Source organism: Salvelinus fontinalis, chromosome 28 (assembly GCF_029448725.1).
Source record: "Salvelinus fontinalis isolate EN_2023a chromosome 28, ASM2944872v1, whole genome shotgun sequence".
Classification (NCBI taxonomy): domain Eukaryota; kingdom Metazoa; phylum Chordata; class Actinopteri; order Salmoniformes; family Salmonidae; genus Salvelinus; species Salvelinus fontinalis.
In genome coordinates this window covers 11480321-11506971 of record NC_074692.1, presented here as the reverse complement: position 1 = coordinate 11506971, position 26651 = coordinate 11480321, and the positions used below count along the sequence as shown (strand labels likewise).

Genomic DNA, 26651 nt, shown 5'->3' with positions numbered 1-26651 from the left:
AAAATGAGAGGGAGGTAGATAGGCATAGTAGTACCAAAAATGGCATTTTTAGGATTGATTAAGATGTAGAATAGTGAAAATTAATTACATGTTTATTTTCTCTTTCTGGACTGATGTAATGTCCACTACCAAGTTTTCTGATGAGTTTTAAAATGATTCTGTATTTCTACCTTTGTAGTGTTTCCTGAGGCAGGTGCCTTGGGAAAGCAGTTAGTGAAATTCTGCAGTACTATAAAGTATAAAGGTACCTGGATCCGGCTGTTAAAGGAGCTCCCAAATGAAGTAAGGCCTGGCCATTTGTTTGTTTTTGCCCTATGTTTTACTGCACACACACACCTGCATACACACACAAACCAACCGTCTATACTTATGAATATTTGTTAGTGCTGTTAATACTGTGTCTGATTTATTGTGTGTGGTTTTCTATTTGGTTTTAGTGGGTTCTTCACGGGTTAGAAAGGATGCACCAAAACATGTACTTAGTCATTCTGTATTATGTTTCATGTTTTGTGTGGACCCCAGGAAGAGTAGCTGCTGCTTTTGCAACAGCTAATGGGGATCCTAATAAAATACCAAATACCAAAATACCTTAAAGGGCACACAAAGGACATTTTCTGAAGTATCTATTGTCTGAATTTTGGTTGCACACATTTAAGTTGAGAAATGTACTGAAACACCCAATGTAAACCTGGTATAGACAATAAGTCTGAAGTACAGGGAAAGAAAAGGGAAAGAACAGACTCACTGAAAGGTTTTGAATGACCTCTGTTCTGACGAGGTCACCCTCACTAGAAAGATCAGTGACATTGGTTTATATTTAAATATAATATGTAAATGCTGATAAGTATGAGGAAGTGTATTGTTGTTGAAACAAATCTCACCTTTTTTTCTTTACCCCTTATAATTCATTGATTAGTTCTGATTTGGATGGGCGAGAAGGAGAGAGACAGAGCGCTGCCCCTGAACTGTGAAGAAAGCGCACAGGAAGGGGGCGGGTGAGCTACTCACACACAAGTACACAGTGTGAGTCAAGTGTCCAAAGGGGCAATGGTGGTGGCTGTAGAAAAGAATGTGCCCAATGTTTAATTTGTCAAGATCACCGCAGGAAAGGAAGTACCAACCTATTTGTCAAGACTACCAGTCCCCTGGGGCCCTTTGGTAAATATGCAAATTGATTTTGTTCACACGCCTGCCTTTAAAAGAAAAAAAGAGATGTTGGTAATGGTTGACAGCCACTTAAAATGGATTGAAGCCTTCCCCACATCTAATGAGGAAGCAAAGACTGTGGCTAAATGCCTGTTACATATTGTTGCACAATATGTAACAATATGTACAATAAAGTTTAGATAGCGATTGGGGTTAACATTTCAAGTCGAAGATAAAGAAAGACTGTGAGACCTGACGCAAGTTAAGATATTTTTATGTACTGTTTCACCCGGAAAGTTCTGGACTTGTGGAACGCTATAATGGCGTTCTGAAAAATAAACTGGCAAAAATATGTGCCCAAACAGGACTTATCTGTGTGGATGCGCTACTCAGTTTTCAATGCGTTCCACCCCAGTCAGGAAAAGTTTCTGATGGCCCGTCCCATGACAACCCCTGTGTCACCACCAGCTGCAGTCCCAGATCTGCATCTGTTGGATGACACTATGATGAAGTACTGACTAACTGTATTCGTGCTGTTCCCTCACGGGTCTCTGCTGCCCAAACTCGCCCAGATGACCGTCCCCATCACAATCTCCAACCTGGAGATTGGATAATGGTCAGGAGAAACAACAGAGGTAAAGAACCTTTGAAAGCCAGGTGGAAAAGAGCACATCAGATCACCCTCACCACTCCAACGGCAGTAAAAAGCTTAGGGAAACACCTGGATCCACGCCTCCCACTGTAAGCTTGTAGCAGAGCCGGAAGAAGATGTTACTCCTACAACCCAGTAGGGGCACTCTGCTTACCCTGGGACCTCCTACAACCCAGTAGGGGCACTCTGCTTACCCTGGGACCTCCTACAACCCCATAGAGGCACTCTGCGTACCCTGGGACCTCCTACAACCCCGTAGGGGCACTCTGCTTACCCTGGGACCTCCTACAACCCAGTAGGGGCACTCTGCTTACCCTGGGACCTCCTACAACCCAGTAGGGGCACTCTGCGTACCCTGGGACCTCCTACAACCCAGTAGGGGCACTCTGCGTACCCTGGGACTTCCTACAACCCAGTAGAGGCCCTCTGCTTACCCTGGGACCTCCTACAACCCAGTAGGGGCACTCTGCGTACCCTGGGACCTCCTACAACCCAGTAGGGGCACTCTGCTTACCCTGGGACCTCCTACAACCCAGTAGGGGCACTCTGCTTACCCTGGGACCTCCTACAACCCAGTAGGGGCACTCTGCTTACCCTGGGACCTCCTACAACCCAGTAGGGGCACTCTGCGTACCCTGGGACCTCCTACAACCCCGTAGAGGCACTCTGCTTACCCTGGGACCTCCTACAACCCAGTAGGGGCACTCTGCTTACCCTGGGACCTCCTACAACCCAGTAGGGGCACTCTGCTTACCCTGGGACCTCCTACAACCCAGTAGGGGCACTCTGCTTACCCTGGGACCTCCTACAACCCCGTAGAGGCACTCTGCGTACCCTGGGACCTCCTACAACCCCGTAGAGGCACTCTGCTTACCCTGGGACCTCCTACAACCCAGTAGGGGCACTCTGCTTACCCTGGGACCTCCTACAACCCCGTAGAGGCACTCTGCGTACCCTGGGACCTCCTACAACCCAGTAGGGGCACTCTGCTTACCCTGGGACCTCCTACAACTCAGTAGGGGCACTCTGCTTACCCTGGGACTCACAGCCATTGTGGCTGTGGGCATCCTCTGGGTGGTAGCAGATTTCGAGCCAGAGGCGAGTTAACTTCCTTTAACCTCTCCCTGACCTCTCCGCTCCAAAGAGGCCCGGCTTCCACAGGGTTAAACCCAGAAGTAGATGACCCCGCTGACTTGGACCTGATCTCTGATGACCCTGCAGACCTGAAGAGAAGAAAAAGAGGACATGAACATTATGGGGTTTCCCCCGGGTCAAACACTTTCTTACAATTAGCTAGTAATGTCTCTGTACTACAGAATGTATCAGATTGTTGTGGATGGTTACCAGACAGTGCTGAGACTATGCCATTACTAGCTATACCCCTCTGTGTTTATGAAATATTAATGTGGACCAAAGCAGTTACCTTACATACCGAGAGCTCGATTCAGTGGAGGATAAGGTGTTTTATATGAGAAGGTTTTAATAATCCCACCTCTGCCCAAGCAACCCATCACCCTGGCCTACTCTTCCCCAGGTTATTTGTGTTATATAGCAAATGGAACCGGTCTCCAGTTGGGGGAAAGTCATTGTAAGTATAACCTTTCTGACTACAATAACATAATCCTGCCCTTACTGTTGAGAAATGGATCGGAACCCTAACATGTCATAGGGAATGCTAAACCTACTTCTTAAGTAAGTGGAACTACTGTATGTATGTGTGTGGGGGGGAAAGCCTACTATTATCTGCCTACAAACTGGTCAGGATCCTGCTATGCTGCCTATGTTGTTCCTGTGTGTGCTATCTCAGTATCCCCAAATCACCCTTTTCTCCCGGCCCTGCAAAACTGTTTTTTTCTCTGCATTAATTCCCAATTATGGCATGACAACTGTGCTTGATTCCTTTAGAGAACTAGCAAATGTAGAAAGAAGCGGTAATGCTACTGCTATTGAATAATGAACTGTTGAACTTGTATAAGGGAGGGGTTTGTGCATTGGTGGGTCAAGAATGCTGAGTCAGTTGCCACTATCAGACAGGTGGTTTCTTTTGCAAACAAGCAAGATAACAAGTTGGGTTGGGATGTGTTTGCACGGAGTGAAAACTAGCCTGTGGAACTTTTGTTGCAATGTCCCTGGTACTAGTTGGAGTCCTTTTGCTATCTTTTCTCAAGACGGACGACCTTGGTGAGGAGATTGTGTGAAACAGCAGTATCTCCTCCGCACCAGATCGTCATGACCACAGAAGTTAACTTAAATGACCTAACAGACCTCGTCACCGCTTCACCCTTCATTGGGTATCCAGATGGCCCTATTGGGGACAATAAAGCCTACTGTCATCGAAATGACCCCGATCCCTATGAACCCCCCTTTGCCCCAGATTATTATTATTTAGTTACGTTTCAGGAGTTCCATTCAGACCACCCCTTTCTGTGTAAAATACCAATTTCCCAGAAACCAGAAGGTTTTAAGTAATGTCTGACAACAGCTCGGGTATATAATGTAGGGTGATGCTTATGTTTCCCGTAGCATCAAAGGGGGAATTGTTGTGGCAGAATTGGGGTGAGCTCTGTTCTGTGTTGGACTTTGATGCTATGCATTTCATAGACTCCTGTTATGTCTGCACCCTAACACAAGGCCATTGTGTTCTGGAATTGTTGTTTCTATAAAATAACTGTTGTGTAACAATATTATTGTTTTATCACCTCTCACTATATAAGGGCATGTAACCATTTACTCTTCCAGCTCCTTCCCTGACTGTGATCAGAGAGGACTCTACCTATCAGCTGCTTGTATTAAAGATTCACCATTATAGAACTAAATTAGTCTCTGCCTAATCTTTGGATCAAATGAACCACAACAATTTGAACAGAAAGTGAGATTAAGTGGTATTCACAAAGGTAAAAATCTGTCACGTATTAACAGATCAGCAGCGGTCCTGGCTTGTAGCTTACATTGAACGCCTCCCTCCGTAGCCTCAATGTGCTTGACTACAGTATCCTGCTTGCCCATCAACCCTTGCACCAAGACATGCTGGACAGGAAGCACTCGGAGACTGTCAAATGAATAATCAAACATAATTTTGTTCTGGTTGTGTCAGTGAACATTCTATCTGTGTAATTACTTTATAAAACACCTACATTCTCTGTAAAACAAGATTAAGAACAGTAGGTGGCATCACATATAGCTCCTGCTGCAGTGGTAGCCTATAGATATTTACTGTACATACACTTTTTGTCATTTAACTGTTATTCCATTTGTTCATAACATGGTATTTTGTGTGTTTTATGATTTAATAAATATTCTCAGGAATTTGACTGAAGAGACATTTCACCTGAAAATAATCTGGCATAGTTCTCATAAAAATAAATCATGCATGAATTCTTTTTTGGGGGGGAATAACTTGTTAATAGAGAATCAATAATAAAACAAATCACAGAGTGAGTGTGATGGGTATTGAAAACACAGCTGGGACAGGGACTGGGTAGAGTAAAACTATTCAACACACTTAAAATAGATTATGAAAATAATAGTGCAGAAGACAGACTTCTTTGTTCAGCTTTAGTTGTGTAGTTTAGGTTCATAAATCCTGTAAAAGATCAATGGCAAACAGTATAATTTGAGTCTGTATAAAGTAGTTATGCCCTGATCAAATCAATTTGTCAGTGTCATGAAGGAGGAATCTTCTATTGATGTTTTATATTGCCAGAAAGATTACATTCTCAACTTTCAGCTAAAAATATGAATTTATGTCTGTGTATCGATAAACTTTTCAGTGTATTCTGACACACATACAAAAACACCCACACGACACACACCCACTGATTGACAGGGTTGTTAACTGATATCTGCATAGGGAGTGTTAGCTAGCTGAGAGTCTGAAGGGGTTTGGAGCCTCCCTGATTGTTCCCTCAGTAATCTATGGAAGAGTATTAGGGCCAAGTGAAGAGAAAAAACAGCAACAGGTGGTGGTACTTTGACCGTTGAGCATTTTTGGGATGCTCTGGATCAACATGTACAACTGCATGATCCAGTTTCTGCCAATATCCAGCAACTTTGCACCGCCATTGATGAGGAGTGGGACAACATTCCACAGGCCACAATCAACAACCTGATCAACTGAAAAGGAGAAGTTAAGTTGCATGAGTCAAATAGAGGTCACACCAGATACTGACTGGTTTTCTGATCCAAGGACCTACCTTATTTTTTTGTTAAGGTATCTGTGACCAACAGATGTATATCTGTATTCCCAGTCATGTGAAATTGGTCCCCCTTTGAGGCTATAACAGACTCCACTATTCTGGGAAGGCTTTCCACTAGATGTTGGAACATTGCTGCGGGGACTTGCTTCAATTCAGCCACAAAAGCATTAGTGAGGTCGGGCACTGATGTTAGGCGATTAGGCCTGGCTCGCAGTTGGCATTCCAATTAATCCCAAAGGTGATCGATGGGGTTAAAATCAGGGCTTTGTGCAGGCCAGTCAAGTTCCTCCACACCGATCTCGACAAACCATTTCTGTATGGACCTCGCTTTGTGCACAGGGGCATTGTCATGCTGAAACAAAAAAGGGCCTTCCCCAAACTGTTGCCAGAAAGTTGGAAGCACAGACTCATCTAGAATGTCATTGTATGCTGTAGCGTTAAGATTTCCCTTCACTGGAACTAATGGACCTAGCTCGAACCATGAAAAACAGCCCCACATCATTATTCCTCCTCCACCAAACTTTACAGTTGGCACTATGCATTCAGGCAGGTAGCGTTCTCCTGACATCCGCCAAACCCAGATTAGTCCGTCGGACTGCCAGATGGTGAAGCGTGATTCATCACTCCAGACCCAGATGGTGAAGCGTGATTCATCACTCTAGAGAACACGTTTCCACTGCTCCAGAGTCCAATGGCGGCGAGCTTTACACCACTCCAGCCGACGTTTGGCATTGCTCATGGTGATCTTAGGCTTGTGGGCGGCTGCTCAGCCATGGAAACCCATTTCATGAAACTCCAGACTAACAGTTATTGTGCTGACGTTGTTTCTAGAGGCAGTTTGGAACTTGGTTTTATTTTTCTAACTTTAGTCTATTTAGTAAATATTTTCTTAACTCTTATTTTTCTTAAAACTGCATTGTTGGTAAGGGCTTGGAAGTAAGCATTTCACGGTAAGGTCTACACCTGTTGTATTCAGCGCAAGTGACAAACACATAATTTTTTTTTTTTGATATGCCCCCTTTATTTATCCTACGATTCTGACTTGGTGTACAGTGGTGTTGGCTCCTCTGAGGAGGAAGGGGAGGACTACCCAGTATTTTTTTTTATTGTAAAACATTTAGAAAGTTATACTTTTAGATAAAACTATACTAAATATAATCATGTCACCAAATAACTGATTAAAACACACCATTATGCAAAGAAGGTCTACAGTAGCCTCAACAGCACTGTAGGGTAGCATTATGGTGTAGCCTATCAGAGCTCTTGCAGCATGAAATGACATGTTGTCAACCCAATCAAAGGATTAATCTAATACTGAAAGCATAAGCTACAGCTATCTTCTAGCACTGCAGTGTATAAAATGTGGTCAGTAGTTGACTCAGAGAGAGAAAGAATAGTTTAACAGTTTTGAACAAATGAATTTCTTCCAAAATGAAGGAGAAGCAAGAGACAAATAGAGAGACAAAAAAAAAATCACTTTCAGTTTCACTTACTTAGCTAGCAAATGCAACTAGCTAGTTTAGCCTACTGAAACACCCTGCTCAAACAGAGGGATGCTATTTTAGCTAGCTGGCTATGACTTTCCACACAACACTGGAACTCTTCCAAGACAAGGTAAGCTTTTGGTATTACTCATTTATTGCCACCGGGACCCGCTGGTGTAACTGCTTACTGACTATACATTACTTTAGCTAAAATGGTGACAATGCTGTAGGCTGTGTGTAGCGGTTTGGTTTGGAAAGGTTATTTCGCCTGGTCACATACAGCTGATGTGTTGCGCATTGAAGTCTACAATCGAAGGAAAGAGGTGAGAGGAGGAGAGTTCATGGATGCGAGAAGGAATACAATGTGGCTGCTATGAAAGTGAACTGTGTTTACGCGTGATCAGGGGTGCGATTCTTTTGAAAAAGTTTCTTAAAAGGAAGCAAACGGTACAAAACGTGGATAAACATACCTGAATTTGGCGAATAGAAACTCCTGTTTCATTTCATGAGCATGGCCTTATTTCTATTACAGCATGTTGGATGACGCTTATTCTTATTCCATTGACGCAGGGACCGATTTGGGTTTTTACTTTACCATCTATACCGGTATTTGAATGTTTGTTTTGTTAAATGTGATACGACATGTATAATGTCCATTTGTTGAGTTTACTTCGCTACTTGAGTCATCTCTCTCCGGGCCACTTTCCACACAGACCTAGCCACGCCCCCTGTCACTCAAGGAGCGCATTTGATGTTCCTCAACAATGAGACCCTTTAGTTCGGTCTGCATGGTCAATGCAGCACATGCAACAATGTTGATAACAATGCTGTTTTCACTTTGCTTCTTAATATAAATCCACTACCCTTCTATAATGACACTATTAGTTCGTGTTTCTTACATCAGCAAACAGCTAGTTTGTCTTTTCTTAGCAAGTTGCCCAAAATCTTGTGAGATGCTAATTGTTAGCCGCTAATGCTAGCTAGCTAAAAAATGTACTGGGTAAGAGCAAACGTAGCTAGCTAATACAGCCTGATAATACCAGTGATGGTGTAGACCTAAATCAGCTTGTTGTTTGTGCAACAGTATCTTCTAAATCAAAGAGGAAAATGCAAAGCAAGAACATGTTAGCTACATGAAGTAGCCAAAGCTTATAGGGTCCCCTAGGAGAAACACTTATCAAAACTTTAGTTTCTGCCCTGTCACAATAACTCCTCCCTGGTATTTTAATTCGTTGTCATCTCAAACACTGTTTTCAAAGTGCTCACTATTATATTCAAACTATAGAATTAGAATAGTCATTCTATTTCCATCATTCCAACAGTTTTGCTCTAATTCACAAGTCAAATCATTGGTTAAAAATAAACTCGATTATTTGCCCATATCGTGCAGCCCTACGTGCAGCCCCACATTGATCAGTGGTGTCAAAGTATTTAAGTAAAAATACTTTCAAGTACTACTTAAGTCGTTTTTTTGGTATATGTACTTTACTATTTTTTATTTTTGACTACTTTTACTTCACTACATACCTAAAGAAAATACTGTACTTTTTACTCCATACACCCTTGACACCTAAAAGTACTTGTTACATTTTGAATGCTTAGCAGGACAGGAAAATGGTCCAATTCAGGCACTTGTCGAGAACATCCTGGTCATCTACTGCCTAGCGATACTAACCATCTTCTGGTAGTTTTTTTGTTGAGAAAGCCGTTTCTTCTCAATTAAATGGTAATGCTACAAAGTAGCATATGCCTACCTGGAAGACGGATATCATGATTATTTGCATCAATCCAGTGGCCAATTGTTTTGCAAACTCCACCTCATGTGCACTGCAGAAATACAGCTAACCAAACAGTAGTGCCTGCACAGTTAAATTAAATGGTAACTACACTCAAAATCTAAATTTCTTAGATTTTTCCCAGACCTCAAAAGTGGTCTCTTGATGTGTTTAAGTATTGTTGTGGACTTAGAACATCCCATGTTTATGTTAAGAAAGTGTGATTTTGAGGGCGAAAACCAGAATATATATATATTAGCTAGTTGGCTTGCTATTGCAAGCTAATTTGTCCTGGGTTATAAACTTTGGGTTGTTATTTTACCTGAATTGCACAAGGTCCTCTACTCCAACAATTAATCCACAGATAAAAGGGTAGACTGAGTTTGTTTCTAGTAATCTCTCAATCTTCAGGCTTCTTCTTCTTAGGACTTTATATGTCACCCAGTAAAATACTACTTGAATAAAAGTCGAAAAGTATTTGGTTTTAAATATACTTAAGTATCAAAGTAAATGTAATTGATAAAATGTACTTAAGTATCAAAAGTAAAAGTATAAATAATTTCAAATTCCGTATATTAAGCAAACCAGATGGCACCACTTTCTTGTTTATTTTTTATTTACGGATAGCCAGCATGTCTAAGCTTGCTTCAAAGTACCCACTCTAACGATTAAACAATTAAACAATTTTTCCTGTTGCTTAATTGTTTGAAACCATATTATGAAGCATGTCTAAGCTTGCTTCAAAGTACCCTATAGCCAAACCCCACCATAGAAATTGGAGGCAAATATTTTATAAAGACTGCCTCATATTGCCCTCCTGTTCTAATGGTTTTCAAATCCACTTTATTTCATTGTCTAGCAGCCAAAGGTATTATCGTAGTTATATTAGCAAACCATGAAAGGTGTGATAGCCACGGGAAGTAGGGATGCTGGGGGTGCTACAGGACCATCTGGTAGTTTTTATTTAAATTCTCATTTACAATGACAGCCTACCCCAGCCAAACGCTAACCCGGACGACGCTAGGCCAATTGTGCGCCGCCCTATGGGACTCCCAATCCCGGCCGAATGTGATACAGCCTGGAATCGAACCAGGGTCTGTAGTGACGCCTCTAGCACTGAGATTTTGTGTCTTTGACCGCTGCGCCACTCGGGTGGTGAGATGTTAAAACTGCAAATAATGTGTAGTTGCAATAAAAAAATGATTAAACAATTTTTCCCATTGCATTATTGATATAAATGATAATGGGGTTGGGATAGGTGAGAGAAAAAAAAACATGGGGTATTTATATACAGTGCCTTCGGAAATTATTCAGACCCCTTGATTTTTTCCACATTCTGTTAGGTTACAGCATTATTCTAAAATTGATACAATTGTTCCCCCCCCCCCTCATCAATATACACAAACTACCCCATAATGGCATTTTTGCTCATTTATAAAAAATTAAAAATAAAATGTATAATATTTACATAAGTATTCAGACCCTTTACTCAGTACTTTGAAGCACCTTTGGCAGCGATTACAACCTTGAGTCTTCTTGGGTATGATGCTACAAGCTTGGCACACCTGTATTTGGGGAGTTTCTCCTATTCTTCTCTGCAGATCCTCTCAAGTTCTGTCAGGTTGGATGAGGAGCGTAGTTCGATGTTCGATTGGGTTCAAGTCTGGGCCCTGGCTGGGCCACTCAAGGACATTCAGAAACTTGTCCTGAAGCCACTCCTGTGTTGTCTTGGCTGTCTGCTTAGGGTCATTGTCCTGTTAGAAGTCTTAGGTCCTGAGTGCTCTGGAGAAAATTTCATCAAGGATCTCTCTGTACTTTGCTCTGTTCATCTTTGCCTTGATCCTGACTAGTCTCCCAGTCCCTGCCACTGAAAAACATCCCCACAGCATGATGCTGCCACCACCATGCTTCACCGTAGGGATGGTGCCAGGTTTCCTCCAGATGTGACGCTTGGCATTCAGGCCAAAGAGTTCAATCTTGGTTTCATCAGACCAGAGAATCTTGTTTCTCATGGTCTGAGAATCTTTAGGTGCCTTTTGGCAAACTCCAAGCGGGCTGTCATGTGCCTTTTACTGAGGAGTGGCTTCGGTCTGGCCATTCTATCATAAAGGCCTGATTGGTGGAGTGCTGAAGAGATGGATGTCCTTCTGGAAGGTTCTCCCATCTCCAAAGAGGAACTCTAGAGCTCTGTCAGAGTGACCATCGGGTTCTTGGTCACCTCCCTGACCAAGGTTCTTCTCCCCCGATTGCTCAGTTTAGCCCGGATGGCCAGCTCTAGGAAGAGTAATGGTGGTTCCAAACATCTTCCATTTAAAAATGATGGAAGCCACTGTGTTCTTGGGGACCTTCAATGCTGCAGAAATATTTGAGTACCCTTCCCCAGATCTGTGCCTCGACACAATCCTGTCTCAGAGCTCTACGGACAATTCCTTCAACCGTGTGGGACCTTATATAGACAGGTGTGTGCCTTTCCAAATCATGTCCAATTAATTGAATTGACCACAGGTGAACTCCAAGTTGTAGAAACATGTCAAGGATGATCAATGGAAACAGCAAAGTGTCAGCAAAGGGTCTAAATACTTATGTAAATAAGGTATTTCTGTTTTTTGGTTTTTAATACATTTGCAAAAATGTCTAAACCTGTTTTTTTTGCTTTGTCATTATGGGGTATTGTGTGTAGATTGCTGAGGAAATTGTTTTATTTAATCCATTTTAGAATAAGGCTAACGTAGCAAAATGTGGAAAATGTCGAGGGGTTTGAATACTTTCCGAAGGCACTGTATTGTTCCAATTCTGCATGGAGAGCTCTCCCGTACACTCTGCTGTATGATAGACAGTTTAGTTTGAGTTAAGTCGGGTCTCTCTCTCTCTCTCTCTCCCTCGTCTCTTCTCTCCCCCTTGTGGTGGAGATCAAGTGATCTGGAGCAATAATATTCCACTTCTATTTTCTATTAGTTTACCATTCTAAACTTAGCGAAAAGAGAATGGGAACAATATCAAATAAGGAGCATGGCATTCTCTCGCCATTGGTTCGAAGGCCTGCTCCTGCCCATGTCAAACACGTAGGCGTACTAACCTACGAGTCTACCAAGCGACACAGTTCTGGCCGCGGCCCAGCGAGTGGCGCTTTCCACCCACTGGTGAACGATGGATCGCATAGCTGTCCATTTGTGCTCAGTTTTAATAGATACAATCTTAGTTATAACACCACTTTCTTTATCTCTCTCTCTCTCTCTCTCTCTCTCTCTCTCTCTCTCTCTCTCTCTCTCTCTCTCTCTCTCTCTCTCTCTCACAGACACACCCTTTGTAATTATGCAGTACAAATAAATGTGCACTCTGTTCACAACGCTCTTTTCCTAGGCAGCGAGTGAGTTTCAAGTTTGGGGAAGCTTACAATTTATCCAACCATTTAACTACCGATCTGCGTGCCAGTTTTGATTTTCATATGCACGTTTTCGTGGAACAGTTTAATTTCAATAATAACATTTACATTTCTCTGAATTATTGTCATGTGGTTAATAACACAAATTGGATTTTAAAATGATAAAAGTCTAAAAGTAAAAATTCCATGGACACATTGATTCACTGTAAGCCGTTGGCGGCTAAATAAATGAGTGCATGGAACTAAGAGATACCCTATATAGGCCAATGTAGCAGTAGGCCTTAAACTTCCATTGTCAACTAAGTAAAAATACATCAAGCCGACAAAAATATATATATATATCCTGATGAAAATGCTGGTTCTTTCAATTGCATTCATCTCTCTACTCCATCTGCCTGCCTCCCTTTCTATTTGTCTTGACTTGAGCTATCGCTAGTGAAGTGCAACATTGTATCAAATCAATCAACTGTGTCCACCCAATGACTGTATATATGAAGGTCTGGCCGGAAGCTTTTGCTAGCAAACTTATCACATTGTATCAACTAGCCTATTCTGGGACCCCAGAGTTTCCTGCACCTGTGAGCTCGGGACAGACACAGCCGTTTTTGTGCAAAAGGAAATGTGTCCAGGTATTTTATGACGTTTCCACTGGATATATAGTATCCCAAGAGCATGACATTTTGCTCTTTCACAACGAGGCCTGGTGATAATCAGTATTTTTCAAATAATGTGAGGAACTATTATCATTCACAAAGGATGTAATAAAAAGAGACTTTACTTACTGTGTGAGGTATAAAAAAAAAGTATGAGATGCTCTGCTGATTAGTGGTGGTGAGTTAAGACAATCAGAAATCCCCAAATGGGCACTTTCCTACTTTTGCGCACAGCAGGCCAGTTAGCCTACTTCTATGCCTGCTCAGGTGCGCGAGCTCCCTTCACATTAAGAGGACAGAGAAACCAGACACATGCTCATTGCTCACATGGAGCGCTCCAAACAAAATACAATGACAAAATTGAAAAAGCTCGTAAATGATGGTATGAAATAAATCCCAAATGCTTTCCCACAAGAAAGAGTAGCAGGTTGTGAACTCTGCAAACAATGTTTCCACTCTGAGAATAAGAACGGTAAATTACCTAATTAATCCATGCATTAACAGTAATGAATGTAACCAAATTAATGGTAAATGTTTTACTAGTGACATATGCAATAGGGAAATTATCAAAATAAACAAAGGACAAACAATTAACACAATAAAACAATGCGTGCGCAAGAATTGGTGTGAGACAGCTTAGCGCATTCTGGAGAGAGACACGGCAATATCTTCGCCACTGTTTTGCCCTACTCAAGCCTCTCCTTGTGAGTAATGAGCTAGCCTAAATTATCCCTACTTCAGGTTTATTACCAACGGGTGTTGCAGTTCCAGCCCAGTCCCGATCCTAGAGACCTGCTGATAACAACCGCGGCACCGGCTTCCAACTCGGCTGCCGACGGCTGGGGTGGTAGTAACCTTTATTAAAAACCACTCAGCGAGACGTCTAGATCAGGGGTTGGGTGACCCATAGTTCATCAGGCTCTCCTAGGAATATAAGGCCAGGATCATTCCAGCGGTGAGTATACTTTCTCAGCTCGGCAACTAAATATTAGTTTTACACCCACGGGTGCGCGTCACAAACCCTTCACTTGTGGACCTGGAGTTACTCACCGTAATGGGACCTAGTGTCCCACAAGACAAAGAGGTATAGTCACCATTACGAAGAGGTATAGACATTTCTATACACACACCAAGCATGGACCCCACCGGTAGCAAGAAAGAGGAGACTCAGCTCTATTTCGGGTCAGTGGCCCCAGTCGGGAAAATCCATTAAAGGAAAGCCCTTTCCAATGACTCTAATTATCCCCCAAAATATCCTGTCTCTCATTTCTTTACATGACCTAAAACATTAAGCTATTAAAAACAGTACTGTAGTAATGAAGTTTGTGTAGTAGGCTATAGGCCCAAAATATCACAGCATATTGGCTTTGCTTGAATTGCCCTCCCATGCAATGTTGTTCTTCTCAGACCATAAAAAAATGATCAACATTTGAGGTAGGCTATATGATCACACTGGTAATAGATCAGTTGTTGTATTACTTGTGAGGCACAGTTGAGTGAGAATATATTTGAATAATTAGCTTTTTTTTCCTTTACTGGGCTGATGGAGCCTGCATCTGATGGTCAGTCTCAGCGGAGGGATAGGGCAGCAGACTGGCTCCACCTCTCAATGTCCCTCTGCTCTCCCTTTCCTCCGCTGACACTGACCAAAAAGGGACACCGGCTTTCAGCTGCTGGCGAAACTCGAGTTGCACTGGATTATTTCTACCTCGTGCACAAATTCATGTTGTTACGCCTATGACCAGAGAAAGTGAAATATTCCTAGATATTAAAAAAATACCCAAGCCACTAATAATACCAATGCAAGCCTATGGATACACTTTCCTACTCATTCATTGCAGCTGCAGTGCTGATTGTAGCGTGAGTGGAAGTAGGGAGAACGCACATTTTATGGCTTATAAAAGTGTTGAATAGAAAGTGTTGACAGTGCTGAGGAAAAACTTAAACATGAACTCACTCATAAAAACAGCAGCTCTTTGCTGTTTTCTTTGACAGTCTCTCTCTTTAGTCATGGTTTTAAAACCTCAGAGCGTCAACTTTGCTGAAGCTTTCTTTTACGCCTGCTACGCAGCAGGCGTAAAAGAAAGCTTCAGCAAAGTTGACGCTCTACCTACTGCAGGCGCGGTAATATGAGTCATCTGATTGGGCAGTGGTAGGCCTATACTGCACTTGATTTGCTTCCCCCGGGGCCTGCCGGGAAGGCAGTTGTACCTTCAGACATATGAAATGGTTGAAAATGGGAACACTGCGCCTACCCCGTGCGCAAGGCATTTGAATCGGGTCCACCTAAAAATAGGAATGCAAGTCTTATCGTTGTTTTTTTACAGAAATGTTTGGCAATCGACTAGGAATGCCTTGGCAATCGACCGGTTGGTGACTACTGCCTTAAATCATGATTTACATACTGTCATATTCTCCCGACACAACTCCTCCTTCAAAACTGGCTACATCAGATTCATACAATACTATAATTTCCCCTTATTCAATCACTCCCTTAAAACCGGTTACATCTGGTCCATACTGGACTCCCCCTTCCCAAACTCCCAGCCCTTGTTGCTTGTCATCTACCAGAAGGACGTCAAATAAGGGGTTTGTGGAAGTTCATGTTTCATCACACTTCCCTCTGCCTCCTGTTCTGGTAAATCCCCCAGCTCTACCTTTGGCTCGGCTGATGCTGGCCTCATTGGCAAAGTTGCTGACGACGACAGTAAGCATGCTGACTCGACCTTGCCCTTCCTGTTTTTCTTCTTTTCACAACAAGTCATGTCTTTTTAGCCTCCTGTTCCCTCCGACCCAGAATTAGCTGTATTGAAGGCAGGAGGGAGACCTACATCCAACCCCCAGGTCACGACACCTGCTCCATGGATTAACTCTCTCTCCTGGTAGAAAACCTTTCCATCCGCCAAGTGAATGGTACGGATTCTGCCCCCACCTGGCCTTCCCCATGACTTCACCCTCCCCTCATGGATATATCCCAACCTTACCCCTCGAGCTCCCTCAGGCACTGGGAGGTAGGCTCCTCTCCACAGCACATTCCATCCTTGCTTAACGTTCCTACTATGCCCTGTTGCTGCACTTTCTTGTTGCCCATATTCACACACACACACACACCACCAGGTATAGTCCTAAGTGCACCCCTACCTAACGAGGTACCTAGTAAAACCCTCCAGTACGACGTGCCCCCATATCTCTAACGATACAGTGCAGGCCCTCGCTTCTTCACAGGTAGCATTAGTGTAAATCCTGTTAGAACCAACTCAGCCATTCATCCATTCCTGTGTGAACGCCTGACCAGTCAGACCTCCACTCACATAGCCGCGGCATGAAAGTTTCCTTATTACCATTCAAACCCAACCTCCACCGGCTAACCTCTTCCACCTGGTTTCCTCGGGTGCCCTTTTTTTTCAAGTTTCCCTCTAGCTTCCTTTAGACTGAAACAATTCAGCTTGACCCTGGCTCATGCTATAACGGTCACATCCTTCTCCTTAGTTAACACTCAGGGGGATGGTCCTACACTCAGAGCATAGGGTACCTTAATCACTTGGTCCCATGTGTCTCCTGCTGAATAAACCATGGCCAGATACTGGTATCTATCCAGTAATTGTTTCTCCAATCCAGTTTATTCAGGCATGGTTTCATATAGTTCAGCACCTCCCTGGTTTGCAGACCGCACCATACACAAGCCTTATCAATGACAAACACCTGGGTAAACGATTTCAGCGCACCGTGTCCGATCCTCGTAGTCTTGAGCAATTATATCGCCATAATCCCTTCTCCCAGGCTCCACCTGGTGTAAAGAGAACCTAGAAGTTCCCCAGGACTTCCTGTCTCCATCCAAGGTGAAGTACTTGCCTTACTCACACACTTATCCAGTTCCCGCAAAGTGAGTTCGATTCACCCCCTTCAAATCCCCGGAGGTAGGTTGGGACTGTACCCACATTTCTATTCCCACCTCTCCAGGGGGTCGTTCACACCTAATGTGTACAGTGTAACAGGCCTCTTCCATACCCAAGGCAAGGTTTCATTAATCTCTCCATCGACCCCTACCTCAGTTATACTGCAGCAGGGACATTTTACACATGAGCCACTACCCGAGTCAGAACTTTAGACATGATCTCCCATCCATGCATGAGCCTGGGTCCATGTCCAGTATCTTCGTCACACACTGTTCATAGTATCTATAGAGCCTGAGGTATTTACTAACCTGCCTATGGGCCTGTGACCTTGGGTCTCCCTCAGACCTTACAGCCGAGGTGGTCTCTCTTGACCCGGGGCATGTCAACTCTAGTTCTCCCCAGAACCGGCTATCTTGGTGTATGCTCACAATGCATTCCGACCTCCACCCTGATCCACTGTTTCCACACACTCTCTTTCCCAGAGCGGTGTGTCAGTATCTCCCCTGGGGTTCTTAATACACCAGTCAGCATACTGACGAGGTAGTCCTCCCATTTCTCTAATCCAGTTCACCTGCATAGATCTGTCCTCCAGTTCGGACCATGACACGTGACCAAATACAAATATCTACGGTCCCAGTTCACATCCAAAATTCGGAAGCCAGTGTTATGATTCAGGTTGCCATCAGTGACCTAATTATCCAGCCATGGGTACAGTTGTCAACCATTCTGTTCAACTCCTTCCCCACTACTTTGTTGAACCCACTCCACTTTTTGCTCACATTCCAGTGTCTGAATAAACAGCTACCATCTCCGAGGCCCCGGCCTTGTCCCCACCCACATACTGTATCATTGGTAGTGTGTATGCTTCAAACACAAGTTTATACTCCGTTCCATTAAATTGTCTACAGTAGCTGGCCTTATTCCTCCCCTAAAATGTGTGCGTTCCCAACCAAGTGTCCCTATGATGTACAGCATTACCATGAGCAGAGCCCTGAACAGCATGATCATGCTCATTTTGTACCCTCATTTACACCACTTCCTGCTTGGCTTTCCTTCGGGTCCAGATGGTAGGGAAGCTACATCTTCCCTTTACCTCCATTCTTGCCATTTCTTAGTGTCTGCCCGGGGGCGTCCTTTTTTACCAGGTCAGTTCCAGCTCCTGGCCCTATCACTCTCACTTCTATTGAAAGAGAGCAGAAACCTGTTAACGCCACATAGACCGTCCTAAGCTTCTCCCCCAGCTGCGCAGGCTCCTTTCCTGCCAGTGGACCAGGCGCTCTGTCTGCCTGACTCCCAGGGACCAGCAGCACACCCTGTCTTGTTTCCTCGGCGACTGCCGTCAGACTCGCTTCCTTGCACCTTATTCGGGTTTCTCTACTCACTCAACCGCCTAATTTAGTAAGGACTTAGCGCAGCCTACTACTATTTTTCCCTTCCTCATCAGGAATTTGAATTCCCGTTTCCTCCCACGGGATTCGAGAATCCTTAATTATTTAATTTATTAACTGGTTCCAATGGTATAATTTGCATAGGACTGTCCAACCCTTAGCCATATCCTTATTAGCCACGGGGAGCAGGCTAAACTCCTCCCAAGCACCTTCCGGCCGATACATCCTGAACTGGGTCTCGGGCCTTTCCCAACCCAAGAGGACCTGGTTTACGTTGAACACACTGCTGGCCAGCAGCCATCGATGGCTTCTATCCAGTCGGTTAATTGTGTGACCCATATTTAGGTGTCCCCTCTCTGGGCACAGGGGTTCAGGCACTCCGTCCTGACGTGGCCTGGCCCACTGAGATACACCCCCATTGAATCACCCCCAAGCCTCCTCCTGTGCTCGGAAGGGGTCTGGTAAATTTCCTAACCTGGTAACCATCAGCCAACTCGGCTGACATTAGCAGGCCTGCCCTTTTTAGATCACTGCATTCCTCACATCTCCCCAGCTGGGCCTCATCCCACTGACAGGAGCAGTCCTGGGGTCCTTTCTCCAGGCCCTCATTGCCACCCCGTCCTACCCACTGGGTGTACAACCTCAGCCGTAGAAGAAACTGGAGGCGGCAATAATGACAATATATGATCCTTCACCTTTACTGGACCTCATAAATTCCCGTCTAGATCATCAAATCAAATCAAATGTTATTTGTCACATGCGCCGAATACAACAACCTTAACGTCAAATGCTGACTTACAAGCCCTTAACCAACAATGCAGTTTTAAGAAAATAGAGTTATGAAAATATTTAGTAAATAAACTAAAGTGAAAAAATATACATTGAGGTGTAGTCAATGAACAGCATTCTCACAACCTAAGCCCTAGAAGAAACTGGAGGTGGCAATAATGACAGAATATGTGATCCATCACCTTTATTGGGCCTCATAAATTCCTGTCTATCCCATAGGCCACGTCCCTTTCTACACCAGGCATGACTGCAGGCCTTTTATTTCCTGGTCCTTCACATACATTGGGCAGGGCATATCCCAGGTAAACTGAGCATACTCCCCCAGCCAAAGGAACCCACCTAATTACTTCCTTCTCCCTGGATATCAATCCATTATTTGCCCTGTTCAGAAACCCCAACCCTCTACCGATCTATGCTTGGGTATACCCTCATCTCAACACTATGATCCCCTGTACAGTGGCCACCCCGGCCTAGGGGGAGTAGTGCTACCGTTTTCGCTGCCATATGCAGGGCCGTTGCCAGAACAAATCCGTTGGACGGCCATTTGATTTCCATAGAGCGGCAAAAAAAAATAAAAAATACGGGACCTCCTATGTGGATATGTATATATATATATATATTAAAGGGTTCAGTGCAGTGCCTTTGCTACCACTATGAAACAGAAAGGATTGGTGTATAAGGTATAAGCTTATTTTTATCATGACAAAATAAAAATAAATACCCCAACCACCAAGACACACGGTCAGCAAGATGCATGGTTGAATTGCAAAAACATCAGTAGCCTAATCATCATTACAAGCGCCAAGTGTGCTTGATAATAGTGAACATCATCACAAAAGCAATAATGGCATTATACATGTTATAAGTGTTGATATGACAGCAGTCAAAAAGTCAATGATCAGTTGGAGCATGTCCATGTCACATAGCCTAAACAGCGACAGCTGTTGAGTGCGTTGCTGATTTAGTTTCTTACTTGAGATGTAGGGCCTGCTCCCTCAGTGAGGACATTTTCTACTAATAATAGCCTGTAGAATTCTCACCGGCTTGTTCTATTCCAAACACTGCCTTCCTCTTTCCGGTCTCACGGTTTCATTTGGTGGTGGTTTGAGCACATGCTCAGTGCGCACAGTTCTGGCTTTTTTGCGGTTAGGCCATGTAGGTTTAGGTTTAGGTTCAGGTTGAGGCGGGGACGCCATCATGATTCATGTCTTCCTCACCATTGGAGTAGTTTTCATTCATATTTTGTAGCAACGCTAACGAATATATATATATATATATACACTGTTAAAAAAATAAAGGGAACACTTAAACAACACAATGTAAATCCAAGTCAATCACACTTCTGTGAAATCAAACTGTCCACTTAGGAAGCAACACTGATTGACAATAAATTTCACATGCTGTTGTGCAAATGGAATAGACAAAAGGTGGAAATTATAGGCAATTAGCAAGACACCCCCCAAAACAGGAGTGATTCTGCAGGTGGTGACCACAGACCACTTCTCAGTTCCTATGCTTCCTGGCTGATGTTTTGGTCACTTTTGAATGCTGGCGGTGCTCTCACTCTAGTGGTAGCATGAGACGGAGTCTACAACCCACACAAGTGGCTCAGGTAGTGCAGTTCATCCACGATGGCACATCAATGCGAACTGTGGCAAAAAGGTTTGCTGTGTCTGTCAGCGTAGTGTCCAGAGCATGCAGGCGCTACCAGGAGACAGGCCAGTACATCAGGAGACGTGGAGGAGGCCGTAGGAGGGCAACAACCCAGCAGCAGGACCGCTACCTCCGCCTTAGTGCAAGGAGGTGCACTGCCAGAGCCCTGCAAAATGACCTCCAGCAGGCCACAAATGTGCAAATTTAGTAGTCAACTGTGTGGGGAATCCTATTGGTTGGGAGCAATCAGCTAATGATCAGAGCATTGTCTTCTTCTTCAAAATGGTTGTTATGGTTTGTAAATGGCTTTAACCTATATAACCGTCATCGAGTGGCCACAATAAATGAATGACACAAGATTTGGTTCAGGACTCCAGCACTGCAGGTGGCAGCAAATAACCAATATTAGCTTTACACTTTTTTCAAACACAAAAGAAGAAAACTGACGACTTTAAAATGGAGATAGCCTAAATACCTATGACTGTATATATGAATAGACAAAGCCATCAATCACGTGACACCATTAATTCCTATGTGAATACTCAATAACACATTGAAGCCAAATGAAGTCGGTTAAGATGGCATGTCATAGAGACATAGTAACACAAAGGTTGCAAGATCGAATCCCCGAGCTGACAAGGTAAAAATCTGTCGTTCTGCCCCTGAACAAGGCAGTTAACCCACTGTTCCTAGGCCCTCTTTGAAAATAAGAATTGGTTCTTAACTGACTTGCCTTGTAAAATTAAAATAAACATAACATACAGTTTGAGCTACTCCAAGAAGTCATGTTGCAGTCTTGGTCAGTGCTGCCCATCTCATTGAGGAACTCAAATTGAAGGGAAACCGGGGTACTGCAGGCTGCAATTAGTAACTAAACTATCCTTAACTTCTGTGTGCGATTTTAAAATAATCTGTTCAAGGACATACATCTGGTGTATTAGAAGTAATTATTGGTACCATGACTGTCTTCTAAAAACATTTTTATTTACACAAAGATTTTTCCATTCACTATAGTGAATGTTTTACGCTAACATGGCTTGCAGTATCGCCGTAGGCCTTGAACTTCCATTGCTTCAATGAAAGGGGGCACTCATTCCCCCTGTACGTTGCCAAGCGGTCACAAACGCTAGTAGCCTATAATTGCACAGATAGTTACAAATCCTCTATCTATCTCTGGGACAAGCACCGAAGAATGGACAACGTTCCTGAGATTCCAATCTTTACGGAGAATTTTTTTAAACAGAAATCAGACATTCATAAGTCAAATAAATAACATAGTAAATTCACAATCCGGGCCTTTGTCATGAAGACGATAACGTAGCAGTCTACTAACTGCAGTGGCAGATTCAAAAAGCATAAATCATTACGACACACGTTTTACGCCTGCAGGGGTGTAATCATTAGTGCACACCTGAGTAAACAGTTGCCAATACAAAACGTTTTCCAGAATACAAGAGTTTCTATTGGGCAAATTCAGGTAGGTCACTACCAATGACGTGCGTCATTGGTCAGTTCCGTTCGCTTTTGTTGGCTGTTTGGTTTCCAGCTAGTAAATACAGCCCAGGTGTAACACACCCTGAAGATCTTGCCCAACCCGCTTACCATGGTATGCGGCATTTGGCCTACTCTTGGCTGAAAAAGGAGGCCGACCGCTGTCATGAAAATGTGTTTGTTTTTATCTTTACGGTCCAAAATGCTAGCCACACGCATATGAAAATGGTAAAAGCATAGGCTTCAAATATATCTCCAATGATTTTCACTGAATTCAGATACTTCCCTTGTACAGCAAGGCATCAAAGCATAAAGGACAACACGAGGAAAGTAGGCTGGTAAGGTAAGAACGACGTGGTTGTCAGCTTTCATGACAGTTACGACAAATAACAATGTCTGAGTAGCTTCTCACATTCGATCAATGAATGTAATTATGTTGGTCAACTTTTTTTAATGTTATGTTGTCTCAGCCGTGAGATGTAATTCCCATTTCTTTAAAAAAACATGTTAAGGGGAAATCTGCAGTTGTTCCATCCATTTTTGGACTTGACTGTCACAACTCTATCAGAACCCAAAATATAAGCTTGTTTTACTCTGATGTTTGTAAACAAAGTAAATGTAAACAAACACTGTATAGCCCCAAAACATGGTTAAAACTATCATTTAGAAATCATGGAAGGTCAATCATTGCATCAATAGCTCTGTCTATGAATTTGAGTGGTTACATTTCTCCAACCCCATCTGTCAGCTTCTTATGGAAACCGTGGCAGGTGTGTATTTTGTTATTGTTTTAACTGCACATTTTTAGCTATACAATGTAGATCCAGAGGTCTGTCTGTGTGTGTTGTGTCTGTCTGTCTCTCTGTGTACAGTCTATGTGTGTGGTACCCTCCTGGTGAGCCTCTGGTGACTGTGAGTTGTTTGTGGTGTGTGTGATTGTCAGATGGATAAGAGGAGCGGTCTGCGCCTGTGTCACTTTGGGACAGCCAGGCGAAGGCGATGGTGGGGTCTGAGGAGAAGATGGATTTACATTTACATCACATTTACATTTACATGGAGGATGCTAGGGGTGTTTAAGACCAACCAGGAACATGACTTATGCAGCCTCACCTGTCTTATGAAAGAGGGCCTGCATGCTGTCCTACAGACCAGCAACACCACAACAGTACCTGTGAGCAAACCTATAGACTACACAACAATATACACACTATTTCAACTGTCACATAGAATACAGTTTTATACCATTGGAACTTATGGAATTGACCCACCTCTGAGAAAATGACTCTACATACAGTACTTGCATTGTACATAGCTTTCCCTTAGTTACTTATATGACAAGAAACCTTTCATTGTGGTTTATAATGAGTTGATCTTGTTTCAATCAGGATAAACTTTCTGCTGAACATTACAAATTGGCGGAGACTCAAGTCCATAAGGTGCTATTTAATCACTATTCAAACAAATATGTTAAACCAATCCCAACAGCATACTGCCTATTTGAGTAAATGTTTTTTGGGACACGTTTCAGTTTCGAACCATGGTCCTCTGTTGCCTCCCCCTGCAGGACTTGGAGATGCAGACGTTTGCAGGGCCTGTGTTTGCCGGCCTGCGGCGGTCCCTGGATATAACAGAGGAGGAGTACCACAGGTCCCTCTCTTCAGACGGCTGCTATCTACAGTTCATCAGCAACTCCAAGAGCAAGGCTGACTTCTTCCTCACGTGAGTCCTGCTGGAGGACATCATAAACCTCATAAATGTACACACAACACACCTAATCTATGTCAACTCTACATAGTAGCACATCTAGTAAATGTCATTTTTTTCCTCTTTAGGAATGACAAGAGGTTCTTCCTAAAGACACAGAATACGCGGGAGGTTATGTTTTTTCTATCCAACCTGAAGGCATATATGGATCATTTGGAGAAATACCCCCACTCACTGATGGTCAGGTTCCTGGGTGAGAGAGAAGTCCAACAGCTTAAGATCAAAATATCAAATGACAGGGACTCCCGAGTGGTGCAGCTAGAGGCGTCACTACAGACTCAGGTTTGATCTCGGGCTGTATCACAACCGGCCGTGATCTGAAGTCCCATAGGGCGGCGCACAATTGGCCTAGCGTCGTCTGGGTTAGGAGAGAGTTGTGCCGGGGGGGGGGCTTTATTTGTCTCATCGCGCACTAGCGACTCCTTGTGGCGGGCCGGGCGCCTGCAGGCGGACCTCAGTCATCAGTTGAACAGTGTTTCCTCCGACACATTGGTGCGGCTGGCTTCCGGGTTAAGCTGGTGGTTGTTAAGAAGTACGGTTTGGCAGGTCATGTTTCGGAGGACGCATGACTCAACCTTTGCCTCCCGAGCCCTTTGGGGAGTTGCAACGATGAGACAAGATCAAAATTGGGGAGAAAAAGGGGTTAAATCTTTTTTTTAAATTAAGAGATAGACTGTCACGTTTGTGAGATGTTCATATTCTTATTTTCTTATTTCAGGTCTCTATAGCATCCAAATTCCAAATAAAACAAAGGTAATTTTAATGAAACACCAAATTTCACAAACACAGTTGTCTTTTTACTTTAAGTAACTTTTCTCTCACTCTCCCTCAGAAGTATTTCATTGTGATGCAGAATGTGTTTTACCCGGACGAGAGGATTAATACCAGGTAAACATTGTTTGTATTGTAGTTATGAAAGATGATCAAATAAATGTAATCTCTTTCTGGATTGTCTGTTGCCAATTTTGGCTTTGTCTCTTAGATATGACATCAAGGGCTGTGAGGTGGGTAGGTGGACTGACCCTGCATCTACGGGGAACCCAGTTACTAAGATTCTGAAGGATAACAACTTTGAAGGAAAGCACATCATTCTGGGTAAGAGTCTGGTATGTCCTATATCTGTCAGTACCCGAGGGGATGGATAAAGTCATATTGTGTTCTTTCCCTGTGTCTATTATCAATTGAAAGGTAAGAGCCCATACGTTCCCCTAAGAAGTCAACATTTATCATGTGTTGACAGATAAGCAGCGCTCCTGGCTTGTGGATCAGGTTGAAATAGACTCAGCCTTCCTCCGTAGCCTGAATGTGCTTGACTACAGTATCCTGCTGGCCCATCAACCCTTGCACCAAGATGAGCTGGACAGGAAGCACTCCTTTAGTAACCTAACTATGCGCACTGTAAAGTAAGTGTTCAGTGGAGAACAATAATCTACTGTATGACAAAGTATGAAGAAAAAAGTAACACACTAGTTTTCTTTTGTGGACCTTCCAGACATGCAGCTAATGTAAAGTAACACAGTGAGAAGATAATTGTACATCAGGTATTTTACTCCTAAGCTGATTGTTATCTCTTTCTTATTCAGTTATTGAATGGTCTTTCCTCTGCAGGTCCATGGACCAAGACAGTCCCGCAAAGGAAGATCCCCCCACTATTCCGTTGTTGGAGGGGTACTCTGCTCGACTGGCATCAGATACAATAGACAATGGGTCAGACCACGTCCAGAATACAGGAGAACACTCTGGCCATGGAATCCCCCTCCAGGAGATAAACCTACACTCCGTAAACTGTACAGATGCAGAACTCCTGGAGTTCCAAGCTCATCACCGTAGGCTGCTGCCTAATTTAAAAAACTCAGTGCATGTCATAGACGGACCAAAGCTGCGCTACTTTGTGGGTATTGTAGACTTTTTCACTGTGTACGGTGTGAAGAAAAGGCAGGAGAACCTGTGGAAGAGTCTGCGCTTCCCTGGCAGAGCCTTCTCCACTGTCAGCCCAGCTACCTACTCCCAGAGGTTCTGCCAGTGGGTAAAGGACCACACCAAGTAAAACAGGGACACTGAAGCCCATTGAAAGACACAGAAGAGACTGTCAAGTGAATAATCAAACTTGTTTTGTGAACAGCATGAACAGTAGGTGGCACCAAATAGCTTCTGTTGCAGTGCTAGCCTATTATATAAAAAAAATATATAGAGGAATTTTACATTAGTGATATTTCCCCCAAACAATACTGTGGCAGGTTTCTCAAAAATCATGTATGAATGTGTATACAAATGTATTGGAATAAGTCGTGAATAGAGAATCAATAATAAAACCTGTCACTGCATAAGAAACCATAAACTCCATAAATTGGAAAATGGGTAGACGATCACTGATAGAATAAT

At 43.4% G+C, this 26651-nt stretch overlaps 1 protein-coding gene and 1 long non-coding RNA gene across 4 annotated transcripts; one reads left to right on the top strand and one right to left on the bottom strand.

Moving 5' to 3' along the window:
- Positions 1-1404: 1404 nt before the first annotated feature.
- On the bottom strand, positions 1405-8179 carry LOC129826152 (uncharacterized). Its single transcript, XR_008755000.1, has 2 exons — positions 7949-8179; positions 1405-3021 (listed from the first exon to the last, which is right to left on the bottom strand). It is a non-coding gene; the product is annotated as an uncharacterized LOC129826152 (long non-coding RNA).
- LOC129826145 (phosphatidylinositol 4-phosphate 5-kinase-like protein 1) lies at positions 7270-26600 on the top strand. Of its 3 annotated transcripts, XM_055886510.1 has the most exons (10): positions 7270-7608; positions 23449-23676; positions 23891-23941; positions 24070-24224; positions 24338-24462; positions 24988-25022; positions 25102-25157; positions 25252-25364; positions 25510-25672; positions 25878-26600. In XM_055886510.1, exons 1-10 carry the CDS (start codon positions 7570-7572, stop codon positions 26314-26316), a joined length of 1404 nt encoding a protein of 467 aa, XP_055742485.1. In that variant the 5' UTR covers positions 7270-7569; the 3' UTR covers positions 26317-26600. The 3 variants fall into 3 exon arrangements, with proteins under 3 accessions (XP_055742485.1, XP_055742486.1, XP_055742487.1); XM_055886511.1 differs by lacking the exon at positions 23891-23941; XM_055886512.1 differs by lacking the exons at positions 23449-23676; positions 23891-23941 and having other exon boundaries at positions 7273-7608.
- The last annotated feature ends 51 nt before the right edge of the window (positions 26601-26651 follow it).

Excerpts from the sequence above, each read along its gene's own strand:
- LOC129826145 (XM_055886510.1), top strand. The coding sequence starts at position 7,570 with ATGACTTTCCACACAACACTGGAACTCTTCCAAGACAAG. Across the intron at positions 25,023-25,101 it reads AAATTCCAAATAAAACAAAG|AAGTATTTCATTGTGATGCA; the intron begins GTAATTTTAATG and ends ACTCTCCCTCAG. Across the intron at positions 25,673-25,877 it reads CTAACTATGCGCACTGTAAA|GTCCATGGACCAAGACAGTC; the intron begins GTAAGTGTTCAG and ends TTTCCTCTGCAG.